At 49.6% G+C, this 18853-nt stretch overlaps 1 protein-coding gene across 1 annotated transcript; it reads left to right on the top strand.

The window, feature by feature from the left end:
- The first annotated feature begins 4599 nt into the window (after window positions 1-4599).
- ZNF778 (zinc finger protein 778) lies at window positions 4600-16393 on the top strand. The gene is given in 8 exon segments (XM_009197066.4): window positions 4600-5920; window positions 9166-9321; window positions 9975-10066; window positions 10952-11078; window positions 12352-12435; window positions 13893-13969; window positions 15032-15883; window positions 15885-16393. Coding segments are annotated over 7 exon segments (1404 nt in total). The 5' UTR covers window positions 4600-5920; window positions 9166-9296; the 3' UTR covers window positions 16032-16393.
- The last annotated feature ends 2460 nt before the right edge of the window (window positions 16394-18853 follow it).

The raw sequence follows: 18853 nt of genomic DNA, 5'->3' as shown, positions 1-18853 counted from the left end.
AGGACTCCCTCCACCCTGTCTTGAGAGCCCTTGGCTAAACTAGGTTCCAGTGCCGGGCAGCTGGAAGCCCGGCGCTCATGGGAAACAAAGGGGCTGGACATGGCGTTTGCCATGCACCTTTGACGGGATGCAGCTTTTACATGGTGGAAGGCCCGAGGCCTGGGCTGGACATGGCGTTTGCCATGCACCTGTGATGGGACACAGCTTTTACATGGTGGAAGGCCCAGGGCCTCATCGTCCAACCTGCGATCTGGGGTCCATCCCTTGGGGAATTTGCTCACGCTGACAGACGCCCCGTGGCTCTTGTCTGACCTGTGTCCAGCTTGTGCCTGCCTGACCATGGCTCTGGTGCTGGTAGCCTGCCCTTGTATCCCCCCTGCCACCCTGGGTCTCCAGAAAAATGCAGCCTGGGCACCCCCTGGTCCTTCTGGTGGAAGGCATAAATTCAACTGCTGCAATAGGAAACACGTTCAAAGATGTATTACCTACAGACCCTGGGCAGGGTGGGGTCCGGGAGTGGAAAGGTTAGTCCTCTGTCCCTAGGTCCCAGGAGGGAAGACTGGGGCAGAGAGAGCGGGACGGGGAGGGGAGCAGGGTGAGGGAGTGGGAGCCAGAGCATGGTAACGTCCAAAACACAGTCGAGTCCCCACTTAATGCCGTCCAGGGGGTCTTGGAATTTGGACTTTAAGCAAAATGATATCGAACAGGTCCTTGAATAGTATCATTTTGTTCAGTGTTGCTTGCTTTCTTTTTTTTTTTTTTTTTTTTTTGAGACAGAGTCTTGCTCTGTCGCCCAGGCTGGAGTGCAGTGGCCAGATCTCAGCTCACTGCAAGCTCCGCCTCCCGGGTTCACACCATTCTCCTGCCTCAGCCTCCCGAGTAGCTGGGACTACAGGCGCCTGCCACCTCGCCTGGCTAGTTTTTTATGTATTTTTTAGTAGAGACGGGGTTTCACTGTGTTAGCCAGGATGGTCTCGATCTCCTGACCTCGTGATCCGCCCGTCTTGGCCTCCCAAAGTGCTGGGATTACAGGCTTGAGCCACCGCGCCCAGCCAAGCTCAGTCTTTGCTGTGTTTCTTGTTACACGGTTTTGTTACTCATTCTATACCAAGTTCAGTTTGATTATTTCTGTGCATATTATATTTTGTGTTGTCCCTCTATCTACGTTGGGTTTTGTTGCCTTTTTTTTTTTTTTTTTTTTTTTTTTGAGACAGGGTCTCACTCTGTCACCTAGGCTGGAGTGCAGTGGTGCAATCTCAGTTCACTGCAACCTCTGCCTCCCACGTTCAGGGAATTCTCCTATCTCAGCCTCCCAAGTAGCTGGGATCACAGGTGCCCACCACCATGCCCAGCTAATTTTTTTTGTATTGTTAGTAGAGATGGGGTTACGCCATGTTGGCCAGGCTGGTCTTGAACTCCTGGCCCCAAGTGATCCATCCTCATGCCTTGGCCTCCCAAAGTGCTGGGATTACAGGTGTGAGCCCCTGTGCTTGGCCCTATGTTGATTTTTTAAAATTAAGAATATAAAGAAATAACTTGGTTTGGACATCAGAACTGAACAGAATGTTATCTTCAGGGGACATCTTCCCTGTCCCCATCCTTTCCACCTTGTTCTCATCCTACTATCCTTTTCAACCTTTGGGTTATTATCTTCTGAATAATCTTATCTGTATTTCCTTGTATTCAACATGAAGAGATAAATATACCTGTATATTTTATTGTCTATTTTCCTTTTATTGTTTTTTTCGAGATGTAGTCTCGTTCTGTCACCCAGTCTGGAGTGCAGTGGTGCGATCTTGGCTCACTGCAACCCCCACCTCCCGGGTTCACACCATTCTCCTGCCTCAGCCTTCCGAGTAGCTGGGACTACAGGCGCACACCACCATGGCTAGCTAATTTTTGCATTTTTTGGTAGAGATGGCGTTTCACCATGTTGGCCAAGCTGGTCTCGAACTCCTGACCTCAAGTGATCTGCCTACCTCAACCTCCCAAAGTGCTGAGATTACAGGTGTGAGCCAGCATGCCCAGTCTATTTTTCTAAAGAAAAGGTTTGCTACTGTAGCTACTGTTTTGCAGTTTACATTTTCACTTAATGGTGTATCTTAGAAATCACTCCATAGGAGCTCATGGAGGTCTTCATCTCCGTAGGTGCATAGCACTGCACTGCTGGAGGCACCGTACAACACTCAGCTACCCGACTACTTGACTGCAATTGGTAATCTAAGGCATTTTGGAATTGTTAAGAGATTTGCTTTCAGGGAAAATGTTGACAAGTAGGATTGCTGGATTGCACCTGTAGTTTTTTTGGATGTTGCCAAATTCTTCTCTGTTCCAGGTGGATGATGTGCCCCAATAATTCCTGCTTCCTGAGATTTATACCTTTGTGTGGTCCTCTCACATCAGAGTAGGGTTGGTCTCTATGACCAGCAGAGTATGACAGAAGTGATGGTGAAGTACTTCCAAAATTAGCTTTAAAATACCATGCACAGGCAGGGCACAGCGGCTCATGCCTATAACCCCAGCTCTTTGGAAGGCCAAGGCAGGCGGATCACTTGAGGTCAGGAGTACAGCCTGGCCAACATGGTGGATCACTTGAGGTCAGGAGATCAGCCTGGCCAACGTGGTGAAACCCTGTCTCTACTAATAATACAAAAATTAGCCAGGCATGGTGTCACACGCCTGTAATCTGAGTTACTTGTGTGGATGAGGCAGGAGAATCGCTTGAACCCAGGAGGCGGAGGTTGTAGTGAGCCAAGCTAGCGCCACTGCACTCCAGCCTGGGTAACAGAGTGAAACTCCATCTCAAAAAACATAAATAGGCTGGGCACGGTGGCTCAAGCCTGTAATCCCAGCACTTTGGGAGGCCGAGACAGGTGGATCACGAGGTCAGGAGATCGAGACCATCCTGGCTAACATGGTGAAACCCCGTCTCTACTAAAATACAAAAAAAATTAGCCGGGCATGGTGGCGGGCGCCTGTAGTCCCAGCTACTTGGGAGGCTGAGGCAGGAGAATGGCGTGAACCCGGGAGGCAGAGTTGCAATGAGCTGAGATCCAGCCACTGCACTCCAGCCTGGGTGACACAGCAAGACTCTGTCTCAAAAAAAAAAAAAAAAAAAAAAAAATTTTACATATTTTGTGCATCAAAGGACAATCATGAGAGTGAAAAGAAAATCCATAGAATGGGAGGAAATATTTGCAAACCGTGTTGGATTAAGGATTAATATTCAGTTTACTAAGAACTCCTATAACTCAAGAATAACAACAAAACCAATTTAATTCATAAAAGGACTTGTAATAAAGACGATAACAGATGGCCAATAAGAACATGAAAAGATGGTCTACATAACTCAATATTAGGAAAATGAAAACAAAAGCCGCAGTGAGATCACGTTACCCCGGCGGTGATGGCTCTTGGCCATCAAATAGGAGGTAAGTGTTGGTTGGATGTGGTAAAGCTGGAACCTTGTGCACCTGCTCATGGGAATGCAAAATGGTGCAGCAGCTCTGGAAAACAGAACGGTGGTTGCTCAAAACATCAGACAGAATTATCATGTGACCCGGCCGTTCCACTTTTGCATATATATCCAAAAGTGCTGAGAACAAGGATCCAGGATATTTTTGCACACGATGGTCATAGCAACATTATTCACAATAGCCTGCTGGTGCTAAACTTAATACATTCAGTTACTTAAAACATACCCGCGCGGTGGCTCACGCCTGTAATCCCAGCAGTTTGGGAGGTCGAGGCAGGAGGATCACGAGGTCAAGAGATCAAGACTATCCTGGCTAACATGGAGAGACCCGACCTATACTAAAAATACAAAAATTAGCTGGGCTTGGTGGCAAGTGTCTATAATCCCAGCTACTCTGGGGGCTGAGGCAAGAGAATCGCTTGAACCCGGGAGGCAGAGGTTGCAGTGAGCCAAGACTGTGCCCCTGCACTACAGCCTGGACGACAAAGCAAGACTCACATCTCAAAAAAACCAAAACCAAAACCAAACCAAAACAAAAATATATCCCAAGGTCAGGCGCGGTTGCCACGGTGGCTCACATCTGTAATCCCAGCACTCTGGGAGGCCAAGGCAGGTGGATCACCTGAGGTCAGAAGTTCGAGACCAGCCTGGCCAACATGGTGAAACCTCGTCTCTACTAAAAATTACAAGGTGGGCACCTGTAATCCCAGCTACTTGGGAGGCTGAGGCAGGAGAATAGTTGGAACCCGGGAGGCGGAGGTTGCAGTGAGCCAAGATCGCGCCACTGCACTCCAGCCTGGATGACAGAGTGAGACTCCGTCTCAACATTAATAAATCAATAATACATAAAACACATCCCAAACACGCATAGTGTTGAACCATGTAGCAAGTGCTTGCTTTGTATACTTCGTGAAATCTGGTAGCCATAGATAAGATGAATCCTGGGGTTATAAAGACTGCAAGCCCTTGCTGCCCTTCAGAGCTTTGTGACTCAGACACCTGTCAGGCTGCTGAGAAACGCGATCTAGTCATGTAAGCCCTCCCCCTGTCTGATCCCCTTGTTCTCTGGGAGTGCTCTGCGCCCTCCCACCCCGCCCATTTTCTTCTCTTTTCTGAATAGTGAACCCCAATTCGAAGCCTGTGGATAATCTCACGGTGCGTGACTCCCCACCCCCAACCTGTCAAAGCTTGTGCGCCACTGCCACCTCCTGGGCACATCTTGTTTCTTCCTCAGCCAGGAAATCACATGAACTCCTCACATGTGGTTTTGCTTTTCACATTTAGACTCCTGGTCCGTTTGGAGTTTACCCCTGTGAGGTCCAGAATGAATTTCGTCATTTCTCAGACGGCTAACCATTTGTCTTAGCACCTTTCATTATAAACCGCATATTTGTTCCACTGCTCTGAATTACGTTTATGCACCGAATTTCCATGTTACTGGGTTGATGGCTGGATATTCCATTTGTGTTTCCTGTTCATGTGTCAGTAGCACACAGTTTTAATGACAGAGGCTGTTTTCATATCTGTCGGGCATTGTGCTTTGTCCACGTCATCTTCGTTATGAGATATTTGTTCCTCCATGTCAACTCCAGGACCAATATACCTGGCTCCAAAAAAAAAAAAAAACCTTTTCGTATTGTTACTGGAATCATGTGACATTTCTGAATGAACCTTGGGAGAACGCCTGGTATCAGTCTATTTTGCAATGTAGTATAGGTAGGTGCTCCTGGCCCCTACGGTACATGAGAAAAACAACAGAAACGCATATTTGAAGGGAAAAATATGAACATACACAGAAAAAAAAATGCTACATTGAAAATGCAATGGAATCAACTGTTAAGAGTTCGGCGTGATGTTCAGACGGATAGAAAGGAACGGGGCCGGTGACTCCCTGCAGAGATGGAGAGGAGACCGCGCACTCTCGGCACCCGAGGGCTTCTCGCTGTGGCCGAATCCCGGCCGCGCTCGCGACGAGCACTTCCTGGCTGTACCCGCCCAACCTCGCCCTCCTGGTCTGTTCCGGCCCCGCAGTCGCGTCCAGAGACCTGATCCTTACGTCCGCCTGGTCCTCCGGGACTATCTCTGCCTCCAGCCCGGTTCCCGAGGGCGCCACGGGGCCCTCCCACACGCTCGCGGAAGACACTACAACCTCTCCGCGCCATAGGCCAACGGTTCGGCCCGGGCGCTGGAGGCGGAAGTGACGCCAGAGACGCGCCGGCACCTCTTCCGGCGCCGGCTCCGCCCCCTCCTGTGCGACGGCTGCGCCAGTTCTTGGGGCAGACCGTCCCGGCGCCGCAGAGTTCCGCACGTGTCCCGGGGCTGTCCGCGGGGGACCTGGCCCGGGAGTGGTCGCCCGCCCGCCCCGCGCCCCCGGCACCGCTTCTAGAAGGGAAAGTCGCCGCCGCTCGCGGTGCACCCGGGCCGCGCCTCCAGTCCGCGGAGCTGGTGAGAGAGGGGCCTTCTGCTTCCTTCACTTTGATGAGGGCGTGTTTCTGTGAGAATCTGGCTTCGGCTTTGACGTTTTTTGTGTTTCTGGCACTTTGTGTTGGGACCGAAGCGTAAGGTAGACCCCTGAGCGCCCGGGGCGTGCCGCTCCCGGAGAAGGTTACCCTGTGGGGACCAGCGGGACTTCCAGGCCCGGCCCCCGGGGAGGAGGGATGCGGCCGTCATCCCGCCCGGCCTGCAGTAATCGAATCCGCGGTGAACAGCGTGTTTCGACTATTTTTTCTCACGTTTTGCTTTAAAAAAATCTGAATCTAATAAAAATGTGAACATCTACTACAAGGAATATCCACTGCAGTCGTTTTCCTCCTTTTTAGTACTAGGCCATGTTTTCTCTCTCCTCCAATAAATAAACTATTATTAGAGTATAACTAAGTTGAAAATAAACTGCACACGTGATACTTAACTTTTAAATACTTGGTAAAGCGTCTCAAAGATAAGGACATTGTCCTACTGAAACCACAATACTAGTATTTCACCTAAGAAAGTTAAAAATAGGCCGGGCGCGGTGGCTCAAGCCTGTAATCCCAGCACTTTGGGAGGCCGAGGCGGGCAGATCACGAGGTCAGGAGATCGAGACCATCCTGGCTAACACGGTGAAACCCCGTCTACTAAAAATACAAAAAACTAGCCGGGCGAGGTGGCGGCGCCTATAGTCCCAGCTACTCGGGAGGCTGAGGCAGGAGAACGGCGGGAACCCGGGAGGCGGAGCTTGCAGTGAGCCGAGATCATGCCACTCACTCCAGCCTGGGCGACAGAGCGAGACTCTGTCTCAAAAAAAAAAATAATTAAAAATAATAAGGTCCGCTGAGCGCAATGGCTCAGGCTTGTAATCCCAGCACTCTGGGAGGCCGAGGCGGGTGGATCATCTGTGGTCGGGAGTTCAAGACCAGGCTGACTAACATGGAGAAACCCCGTCTCTACTAAAAGTACAAAATTAGCCCGGCGTGGTGGTGCTTGCCTGTAATCCCAGCTAGTCTGGAGGCTGAGACAGGAGAATCGCTTGAACCGGGGTGGCAGAGGTTGCGATGAGCCGAGATCGTGCCATTGCAGTCCAGCCTGGGCAACAAGAGCGAAACTCCGTCTCAAGAAATAAAATAATAATAGTAACAATAAGGCCATCCACTGTCTACTTTGTGTGACATCTAGAATTGTCAGCCTTGTTCCAGCACTGCACTGTTGGGTATTTTGGGGACTAAAAGCCATTCAAGGTTTTTTTTTGTTTGTTTTTGTTTCTTTGAGATGGAATCTCACTCTGTCGCCCAGGCTGGAGTGCAGTGACCGGATCTCGGCTCACTGCAAGCTCCGCCTCCCGGGTCTACCCCATTCTTCTGCCTCAACCTCCCTAGTAGCTGGGGCTACAGGCGTCTGCCACCTCACCCAGATAGTTTTTTGTATTTTTTAGTAGTGACAGGGTTTCACCGTGTTAGCCAGGATGACCTCGATCTCCTAACCTCGTGATCCGCCCGTCTCAGCCTCCCAAAGTGCTGGGATTACAGGCTTGAGCCACCGCGCCCGGCCGCCATTCAAGGTTTATACGTTCCCATCGTTTATGTCTTTTCACCTAGAACAACCCTTATCGTTTCTCTAGTACCTTATGCCTTTGGGTCCACGAGGTCTCAGATGGCTGAGTTCAGCCTTAGTCACCTCATGTCCCATGTTAGCTGTTCCTTCTCTGTGCTGATTCCAAGCCCCAGCCTATTTCTCAAAAGGTCAAGGGTCAGCTGCATAGATGACTGTTGAGAGGGTGTAGATTTACTCTAAAATCCCAGAGGGCTCTGAGTCTTATCAGTGCTTGCCAGAGGCATCCAACGGCATCCTGTTTACCATGGACACCGTGTCATTGGGTCTGCTGGGTCATTTCCACCAAGTGCTTCAGAAGCTTGTCCTGCACCCTGAATGTGCAAGGATCCACACTTGGCACTGGCAGCCTTATAGGCAACTGTGTAGAGCATTAAAGCTGTTATATATGTTGTTCCTAAAATTAAAAGATCTGCAGAGTGTTGGGCCTCTTTTTTGGTTATAGGTGTTATGAGGTGCAGTAACTTGGAGGTGCATATTGGAGGGGATGTCTTTATGTAATCCAGGCTACTGAACTGACAGAAACTATGGCCCCTGAATCACAAGCCCCTATAGTGTATATTTCATATGAAGGTATCTAAAACGTGTTTATTTCCTGTTCACTGTGTCCAACCACCCTAATGTCAGCATGGTGTATGAGTGCAGTCTGAGGGTCAGGTCCTCTGGGGATGATGTTAAGGCAGAGAACTGAATATTACATCCCTTTTTGAAGCAGGGAAAAGAACCTGTGCAGGTGACACCGAACTCAACACATTTGTGGGTCTTTTAGCCCAAAGACCCTGCACACCCCCTCTACCCCCCAGTTTGAGACACCTAGTAGTAAGTACAGTTTATACAAGGAGAATGGACATGTTTTTCTGACATGTGAAACTTTACTGTTTTAGTCACCTCATCAGTAGAGTAAGAAAGTACAGCTCTAGATCTACCTTTGTCCTGCTGGGGAGTGACCACAGACTCAGGAGTACAAACTGATGAGACCAGGGTGGGGTGTGGTGGTTCACACCTGTAATCCCAGCACTGTGGGAGGCCGAGGTGGGCGGATCACGAGGTCAGGAGATCAAGACCATCCTGGCTGACATGGTGAAACCCCACCTCTACTAAAAATACAAAAACTTACCCAGGCGTGGTGGCACGTGCCTGTAGTCCTAGCTACTTGGGAGGCTGAGGCAGGAGAACTGCTTGAACCCGGGATGTGGAGGTTGCAGTGAGCCGAGATCACACCATTGCACTCCAGCTTGAGTGACAGCGAGACTCTGTCTCAAAAAAAAAAAAAAACCAAAAAAACTGGCGAGGTGGTTGAACCTGTACCAGCTAACTGTCGTGGTTCACCACTTCCTGAGTGGATGATGTGGGCCAGTTCGTTATCTGAATCCAGGCTGTTTTAGGTATAAACACGGGTGAAATCTGTGAATGGCTGTTCTGATAATTAAATAAGGCTTCTGCTGTCTTCTGGCCCATATACTGCTCTTCAGTAGGTGACGTGGATATTACTAATCCTCAACAGAGTATACTGGGTATAGTGGCTTTCACATGTGTCATCTGCAGAAACAAGCTAATGCATGAGGTTTGATAACTGGGAAGTAATGCTTCTTCGTTGTGGTTGCTAGGAAATAGGGATCCAGCCATCCCTGGGTCAGGAGGGATAGAGACTGCACCATCCACACAGATTCACAGGCCGTCCTGCAGTGGCCTTGGCTTCAGGAAAGGAGCATTCAGACGCTTCCGTCAGCCTCCCAGGATGGCAGCCCCTGACCTAGCCCATGGTAAGTCCTGGTGGGGCTCCTCCTCACAGCCTCTGCTGTAGGTGCTGATACACAGTGTGAGTCCCATGGACGGGGCCTGAGTAGTCCTGCTCCGGGTTCCTATTGGAGCTGCTGGAGTGAGCCAGAGAACGCTGGCCTGTAAGTCAGCCCCAGTGTGTGTGCTTTGGGGAGGGATGATTCGTAAACCCCATGAGTTTTCTCACCAAGGGCAAATGAAGAGTCACGTTTCTCAGGGCTTACAGTTCCGTATCTGCTATAGGAGCCTGTTACTATTTCCTGGTGGGCAGCATAGCTCACAAACCTTTTGTGTCGCCAGGTGAGACAGACTACCCTGGCACTGTATGGCTGTGTGTGTGTGTGTTTTCCTGAGGCATTGTATGGCTCTTTGTGTGTGTGTGTGTGTGTGTGTGTGTGTTTTCCTGAGGCACTGTATATCTGTGTGTGTGTGTGTTTTCCTGAGTGTGCGGGAGTATGTGGGAATTTCCTGGCACTGTATGCCTGTGTGTGTGTGTGTGTGTGTGTGTGTGTGTTTTCCCGAATGTGCAGCAGTACACGGGAATTTCCCACTAGGATGGAATGACTTGCAGGTCCGTGAGCATGGCATTAGGGTCAGCTCTGGGTTCTCATGCTTTCTTGCCTTCTTTGTTTTTTAGGAGGTCATGTTTCTAGGGACTCAGTCTGCCTTCATGAAGAACAGACACAGGAAGCAGGGATGGTGGCTGGCTGGCTGATAAATTGTTATCAGGTATGCCAAAACTGTATTTTTCTAAAAATAACATACTGGTATTCAGCAGACAGATAGGTTTCTGTCTGAGCAGATTTATCTCCACAGCCTCACCCTAGGACCGAGTCCCTAGTTGAGCCCCGGGGAGGAGAGCCTGGCCGGTCAGGTGTGGCTGAAAATCCTCCCGTAATTCAGTGTTACTTTTTTCTTTTTCTTTTTCTTTTTTTTTTTTTTTTTGAGATGGAGTCTCGTTTTGTTGCCCAGGTATCTCGGCTCACTGCAATCTCCGCCTCCCAGGTTCAAGCAATTCTCCTACCTCAGCCTCCCAAGTAGCTGGGATTACAAGTGCCTGCCACCACGCCCGGCTAATTTTTGTATTTTTAGTAGAGATGGAGTTTTGCCATGTTGGCCAGGCTGGTCTTGAACTCCTGATCTCAGGTGGTCCACCTGCCTTGGCCTCCCAAAGTGCTGGGATTACAGGCTTGTGCCACTGTGCCTAGCCTCAGCATTACTCATTATTTTGACCCTTGTGCCAAATGCATGCTTCTTTTTTTGCTGAGTGCTCTGACACATGGTAAGGAAGGGGAAAGTGTCCTTTCTGGGAACTTATTTCCACATCACGAGTTATCACTTGTTTGTAATGTGCTCAGGAGAGGGACATAAGGCGAGAGGAGAGTGAGTGGGTGAGGGAAGTTCACATATGGGAGGTGCCGTTCCGGCCGTATGACTAGAGGAGATCAACAGTGTGTGTGTGTGGGCAGAGAAGGGTTCCCAGGACCGCTGGGCCATGGGGTAGACAGTAGGAGACCTCACAGTCCCATGTAGGCGTAGGGCCCGTTTCCTCATTCTCCAGTGAACACTGATGGACACGTTGAGTGGCTTCAACCACCATGTGTGATGATTTAGGACTCAGTGACCTTTGACGACGTGGCTGTGGACTTCACCCAGGAGGAATGGACTTTACTGGACCCATCTCAGAGAGACCTCTACAGAGACGTGATGCTGGAAAACTACGAGAACCTGGCCTCCGTAGGTGAGGCTGCCGCCGTTCTGTGCAACTTCTGTGGAGCTGATACATGATACGTCCTTACTGTGTTCCAGGATTGTTGACGGCAAAGCCGAGTACCGTGGGAAGTAACAGATATAATGGGCTTGATGCTAGCGTGGTCGTTTCCAGAATGTGGTCCTGGGGTCAGTAGCATCACCATCACTCATCTAGAAACGTGCATTCTCAGGCCGCACCTGTGACACGTTGGATCAGAATGTCTGCTGGGGGGGGGCCTGTCATCTCTGCTTTAACAAGCCCTCCCCGTGAAGCCGACTCACTCTTAACGCTGGGAACCACTGGGTAGTAGTTTCCCAAGCGAATGAAGATCTCTTTTTGCACTTCTGTTATTTCCTGTTTGAATAGAAGTCTTAGTGGTTTTTACATGTATATTTAAGCCTGAATGTGGGCTTCAGGGATCAGAGATAAACCAGTTTCTTTGGGGCACAGAAAGATGGAGTACTTGCACTTTGAGCTCCTTCGAAACAATTTCACTGCACTCTTTAGAAATGTAGTTCCTGGCACGCCACTGCACTCCAGCCTGGGTGACAGAGCGAGACTCCATCTCAAAAACATAAAATAAAATAATGTAGTTCCTGGCCGGGTGCAATGGCTCATGCCTGTAATCCCAGCACTTTGGGGGCCAGGTGTGGTGGCTCACGCCTGTAATCCCAGTACTTTGGGAGGCTGGACACGGTGACTCAAACGCTTGTAATCCCAGCACTTTGGGAGGCTGAACGCGGTGGCTCAGGGCTGTGATCCCAGCACTCTGGGAGGCCGGGCGCAGTGGCTCATGCCTGTAATCCCAGCACTATGGGAGGCTGGGCGTGGTGCCTCAGGGCTATCATTCCAGCACTCTGGGAGACTGGTCACGGTGGCTCAGGGCTGTGATCCCAGCACTCTGGCAGGCCGGGGCGGGAGGATCACGAGGTCAGGAGATTGAGACCATCCTGACTAACACGGTGAATCCCCATCTTCTTTACTAAAAATACAAAAAATTAGCTGGGCGTGGTGGTGGACGCCTGTAGTCCCAGCTACTCGGGAGGCTGAGGCAGGAGAATCACTTGAACCCAGGAGGCGGAGCTTTCTGTGAGCTGAGATTGTGCCATTGCACTCCAGCCTGGGGGACAGAGCGAGACTCCATCTCAAAAAAAAAAAAAAGGAAAACAAAAAAACAAGGAAATGTAGTTCCTGTTTTATGGGTAGGTTTGTCATCCCCTGCCTGAGCCTCTTCCATTGATGTCTCTTTCCCTGTGTACAGGACGTGACCTGTTCAAACCCAGTGTGATCTGTTGGCTGGAAGAGGAAGAGGAGTTGAGGGCAGAGCAGAGAGGAGTTCTCCAAGGTGAGTGAGTGTGAAGAGCACCCCTGGTCGATGTCAAGTTTAGCAGCTGCGGGAGGATCCTGAGTGTCGAGTTTGGTGGCTGTGGGAGGATCGTGAGTGTACGTTTTAAGATGCATTCTGGCACAGAACATGAGGCCATTGGACTCAAAGTTCTGAGGAGAGAGAGCAAGACTCTCTCTCTGTCTTGCAAAAAAACAAAAACAGGCCGGGCGCGGTGGCTCAAGCCTGTAATCCCAGCACTTTGGGAGGCCGAGACGGGCAGATCACGAGGTCAGGAGATCGAGACCATGCTGGCTAACACGGTGAAACCCCGTCTCTACTAAAAAATACAAAAAATTAGCCGTGTGAGGTGGCGGGCGCCTGTGGTCCCAGCTACTTGGGAGGCTGAGGCGGGAGAATGGCGTGAACCCAGGAGGCGGAGCTTGCAGTGAGCTGAGATCCGGCCACTGCACTCCAGCCTGGGCGACAGAGCGAGACTCCGTCTCAAAAAAAAAAAAAAAAAAAAAAAAAAACAAAAACAAAAAGAAAACCCTGCTCTTTTGTTCTTTGAGATTGTGGTTTTTTTGTTTTGTTTTGTTTTGTTTGAGACGGAGTCTTGCTCTGTTGCCCAGGCTGGAGTGTAGTGGCACAATTTCGGCTCACTGCCAACTCCGCCTCCTGGGTTCATGCGATTCTTCTGCCTCACCTTCCGAGTAGCTGGGATTACAGGCGTGTGCCACCACACCCGGCTAATTTTTTTGCTTGTTTGTTGTTTTGTATTTTGTTGTTGTTTTTTTTTTTGAGACGGAGTCCAGGCTGGAGTGCAGTGGCCAGATCTCAGCTCACTGCAAGCTCCGCCTCCCAGGTTCATGCCATTCTCCTGCCTCAGCCTCCCGAGTAGCTGGGACTACAGGCACCCGCCACCTCGCCTGGCTAGTTTTTTGTATTTTTTAGTAGAGACGGGGTTTCACCGTGTTAGCCAGGATGGTCTCAATCTCCTGACCTCATGATCCGCCTGTCTCGGCCTCCCAAAGTGCTGGGATTACAGGCTTGAGCCACTGCGCCTAGCCTGATTTTTGTATTTTTGGTAGTGACAAGGTTTCGCCATGTTGGTCAGGCTGGTCTCGAACTCCTGACCTCGTGATCCACCCACCTTGGCCTCCCAAAGTGTTGGGATTACAGGCGTGAGCCACCACGCCCAGCCGAGTTTGTTTTTTTAATGTATGCTCTTTGTCCAGATCTTTCCTGCTTTCTTTCATTGATAATACTGTTTCTGTTCACCATCACATTTGTTTTTTACGGACCAAATTTACTTTTAAATCTTATAAATTATGACTCCCAGTTCTTGTGATTCCAAATTTTACACATAGCCAAACTCCTCCAATCTATCTTTGCTTTATTTTTTTTGCCATGTCTTATATGAAAACGAATAACTATGAGTTTGATCATTTTCAGGTCTTTTTTTTTTTTCTTTTCAGAATGGCGACTTAAAACCAAAGGGCCAGCACTTTGGCAGGATAGATCTTGGTTCAGAACATCAAATGAGACACAAACGGTAAAATTAATAAGAGAGATTTTTTTTATTTATCACACTCATAAAACATTGGGAATTCCACTACAGAAAATGAGCAAAATTGAGAGAATGTAGAGAAGCAGGATTCACTCAGGTGGGGACTGTAGAGAACACTCTGAATGTGTGGAATTTGGGAGGGCCTCATCCTGTCTTGAAACTTGGTGCTTCAGACACACGTCAGCACACGTGACAAGGCATTGAGATTGCAGAGCTGTTTCGTGAGCACACACTTTTCAAAGTTAGAGCAGATGGCACAGGATTCCTTTTTTTTTTTGAGATGAAGTCTCACTCTGTCGCCAGGCTGGAGTGCAATGGCATGATCTCGGCTCACTGCAAGCTCCACCTCCCCGGTTCAAGCGATTCTTCTGACTCAGCCTCCCGAGTAGCTGGAACGGAACTAGAGGCGTGTGCCACCACGCCCAGCTAATTTTTGTATTTTTAGTAGAGATGGGGTTTGACCATTTTGGCCAGGATGGTCTCGATCTCTTGACCTCGTGATCCTCCCACCTCAGCCTCCCAAAGTGCTGGGATTACAGGCGTGAGCCACTGCTCCTGGCCGATTCTTTCTTTTTTGAGATGGAGTTTTGCCCTTGTTGCCCAGGCTGGAGTGCAGTGGCGCGATCTCAGCTTGCTGCAACCTCTGCCTCCCTGGTTCAAGCCTTTCTCCTGCCTAAGCCTCCCAAGTAGCTGGGATTACAGGCATGTGCCACCACGCCCGGTTAATTTTGTATTTTTAATAGAGACAGGGTTTCTCCACGTTGGTCAGGCTGGTCTTGAACTCCTGACCTCAGGTGATCCACCCGCCTCAGCCTACCAAAGTGCTGGGATTACAGGCGTGAGCTACCGCGCCCGTCCTGATGGCACAGGATTCTTGCAGGTGCGCTCCTCATTTGACTTGAAAGACATCTACAGGGCAGGAGCTGCATGCGTGTTATGAAAATGGCAAAAATCGTAATTGTCATCGTCATACTCTGTCTTCAGCTGGGTGAGATCTATGAATAAGCCTCAGCAATCCCCTGACTGCCACTCATTCTCCACCAGCAGGCAAGAAGCCACAATGGAGGGCAGCTCTGTGACCGCACGCAGTTTGGAGAAGCTTTCAGTGAACACTCAGGCCTCAGCACACACGTGAGAACTCAAAATACAGGAGACAGTTGTGTGTCTAATCATTATGAAAAAGACTTTTTTATTCCATGCCAGAAAACTTGGTTCAAAATTGGAGAGCAGTTTTCTGTGTTAGATCAGTGTGGAAAAGCCTTTAGCCCTACTCCAAATGTTGTTTACCAACAAACATGCACTCGGGACAAACCTCTTGACTGCAGTGACTGTGGGGAAGCAGTCCTTAATCAGTCATACCTTCAGGCACGTGTGGGAACTCACAGTGGAGAAGGAACATGGAACTGGAAGCAGTGTGGGAAGGCTCTCACTCACTCCACAGGCTGTGCCACGCCTGTTGAAATGCATACTGTCAGGAACCCCCACGTATGTAGGGAATGTGGGAAGGCCTTTAGACACACTGCCTACCTTACTAGTCACATGCGAGTCCACACTGGGGAGAAGCCCTGTGAGTTGGAAGAATGTGGAAAAGCCTCCCCTGTTGCTTCCGGCCTAACTGCACTTGTAAGAATTGATGCTGCAGAGAAGCCCCGTGAATGTAACGAATGTGGAAAAACCTTCACTGGATGCTCAGGTCTTTCTAAACACGTCCAAACATGCCCTGGAAAGCAGCTCTCTGAATGGAGGGACTGTGGGAAAGCCTGCAGTGGGTTTTATCTACTGAATGAACATGTGAAAACTCGCATGAGGGAGAAGCCCTTTGCATGTATGGTTTGCGGAAAATATTTTAGAAATTCCTCCTGCCTTAATAATCATGTTCGAATTCACACTGGAATAAAACCCTATACATGTAGCTACTGTGGGAAGGCCTTCGCCGTGCGCTGTGGCCTTACTAGACACGTACGAACACACACGGGCGAGAAGCCATACACGTGTAAGGACTGTGGGAAAGCCTTCTGTACGTCCTCAGGCCTTACCGAGCACGTAAGGACTCACACTGGAGAGAAACCCTATGAATGTAAAGATTGTGGGAAATCCTTCACTGTTTCTTCAAGCCTGACTGAACATGCGAGAATCCATACTGGAGAGAAACCCTACGAATGTAAGCAATGTGGCAAAGCCTTCACGGGGCGCTCAGGGCTCACTAAACACACGCGGACACACACCGGGGAGAAGCCCTATGAATGTAAGGACTGCGGGAAAGCCTACAATAGGGTTTATCTACTAAATGAACATGTGAAAACTCACACAGAGGAGAAGCCTTTTATATGTATGATATGCGGGAAATCCTTCAGAAATTCCTCATGCCTGAATAAGCACATTCAGATTCACACTGGAATAAAACCTTATGAATGTAAGGACTGTGGGAAAACGTTCACTGTTTCTTCGAGCCTAACTGAGCACATACGAACTCACACTGGAGAGAAGCCTTATGAATGTAGAGTATGCGGAAAGGCCTTCACCACGTCCTCACACCTTGTTGTGCACATAAGAACCCACACTGGAGAGAAACCCTACATATGTAAGGAGTGTGGGAAAGCCTTTGCTTCCTCCTCACACCTTATCGAACACAGACGGACTCACACAGGAGAGAAACCTTATGTATGTAACGAGTGTGGAAAAGCCTTCCGTGCCTCCTCTCACCTGCGTAAACATGGAAGAATCCACACTGGGCATAAACCCTATAAATGCAAGGAATGCGGGAAAGCGTACAGTAGGTTTTATCTACTAAAAGAACATTTAAAAACTTACACTGAAGAGCAGCTTTTTGTATGCAAGGACTGTGGAAAATCTTTTAAAAATTCCTCATGCCTTGACCATCACGCTCAAATTCACACTGATGAGAAACCTTACTAATGTGAGGAATGCGGGGAAGCCGTCAGCTACACTCATTCACGTGGAAGACATGAAAGACCTCTCGCTCTCCAGATGCCCATCACTTGAGGAGTGTGGCCATCAGCATCGCATCACAACCCGGCAGGCAGGAACTCAGCCTGGAGCCCTAAAGCAGCAGACGCAGAGAAAGCCCTCAATGTGCTCTCGGGTCTTGCTAAATATGGAAGGTATCCAGTGGAGAGAACCTTATTGACATGTGATACGTTGCAGCGTTGTTGCTGTTCTGCTCGGTACTTTGATGATCCCTTGTGATCTCACAGTGAAGAAAAACCTTAGGAGGGTGAGAATTGTTGGGAAGTCATTCTTTACATGACATCGTTCCTCAATCTTTAGTAAATGAGGATTGACACTTGAAGTGTTATGAATGTACAGAAGATAGGAATCACTTCCCCGTGTCCTAAAACCTTGTGGGCTAACAGAGACACGTCTTTCTGGGGGTTCTGTAGACGTATTTTGAACCTGTATGATGCTGCACTGATCATTCTTGGAGTGAGGACTGTTCCCTGTAGAAATCCTCCAGTCTGATTGCTATACTGTCCGAGTCGCAGCCTGGCTAAGAGTGGGCCTGGAGGACTCAGATGTGATCCTGTGTGAGCATCGTAGGCTGTGGTTGGTTAGTCTTGAGGACTCAGATGTGATCCTGAGTGAGCAGTAGGCTGTGGTTGGTTAGTCTTAAGGATCAGATGTGATCCTGTGTGAGCAGCGTAGGCTGTGGTTGGTTAGTCTTGAGGACTCAGATGTGATCCTGTGTGAGCAGCGTAGGCTGTGGTTGGTTAGTCTTAAGGATCCAGATGTGATCCTGTGTGAGCAGCTCGTAGGCTGTGGTTGGTTAGTCTTAAGGATCCAGATGTTATCCTGTGTGAGCAGTGTAGGCTGTGGTTGGTTAGTCTTGCTCTTAGGCATGACCCACCTGTAGGATCCCACACTGCGCCCAAGGTGGGGCATAACCTGAGTCTGCATTTATGAAAATGCCCTTGTTCCTCTCCCATACCTCGTCCCTTCCAGATAAAACAAAAGGGGGCAAGGAGGGCAAAAGTGAAGAGCCCGAGGTCAGTGCTGTGAAATGCCCACGTTCATGGCTGTGGAGGGAGAGCCACCCCCGCTGCCGCGTGAGGAGGAGGAATTCCTGTACCTCGGGCAGTGCAGGATGGGTGAGAGCCCTGAGTGTCCCTGTTGACCTCCCAGATCCTCTTGTAGCATGCAGAGCAGTCCTGGCAGCTGCTGCAATCCGGCAGTTGGGGCAGGAGCAGCTTGTGTGTGCTGCCCCTTTTGTGTGCCATGAAAACAGACCAGGGACATGGCTGGTCCTGATGTTCCACAGCACTGTCACTGGGCGCTTCCTGGATTAGAGCCCTTAAACACACCCAGCAGCAGAGCAAGGCCTCCGTGTCCATTGACAGTGTGTGTCCTCTGGCTGCAGCAATCTTGAGTTAGGTTTTTGTGGCCATGGGGCAGCAACTGCTTGGTGACTGTTTCTGTGGTGTTGAACCTCCCGCGGTATAAAGGTAATCTACAGCGAGGTGAACAGTAAGTCCTGGATGGACAGACCTGTGCACTTTCTTTTTTTTTTTTTTTTTTTTTTTTTTTGGTAGTCTTCACTCTATGCGCCGGGCTGGAGTGCAGTGGCGCGATCTACCGATACTGCAAGCTCAGCCTCCCAGATCCAGCGCCATTCTCCTGCCTCAGCCTCCCAAGTAGCTGGGACTGAAGCCGCCACAGCCCGAGCTAATTTTTTTGTGTTTTAGTAGAGCCGGGGTTTCACCGTGTTAGCCAGGATGGTCTCGATCTCCTGACCTCGTGATCCGCCCGCCTCGGCCTCCCAAAGTGCAGGGATTACAGGCGTGAGCCACCGCGCCCGGCCAGACCTGTGCACTTTCATGTTACGTGTTTGAAATCCTGGATGGACAGACCCGT

This window comes from Papio anubis, chromosome 18 (genome assembly GCF_008728515.1).
Source record: "Papio anubis isolate 15944 chromosome 18, Panubis1.0, whole genome shotgun sequence".
Taxonomy (NCBI): Eukaryota; Metazoa; Chordata; class Mammalia; order Primates; family Cercopithecidae; genus Papio; species Papio anubis.
Note: the sequence above shows the minus strand (reverse complement) of the source record. Positions and strands in the feature narration are given on the sequence as shown.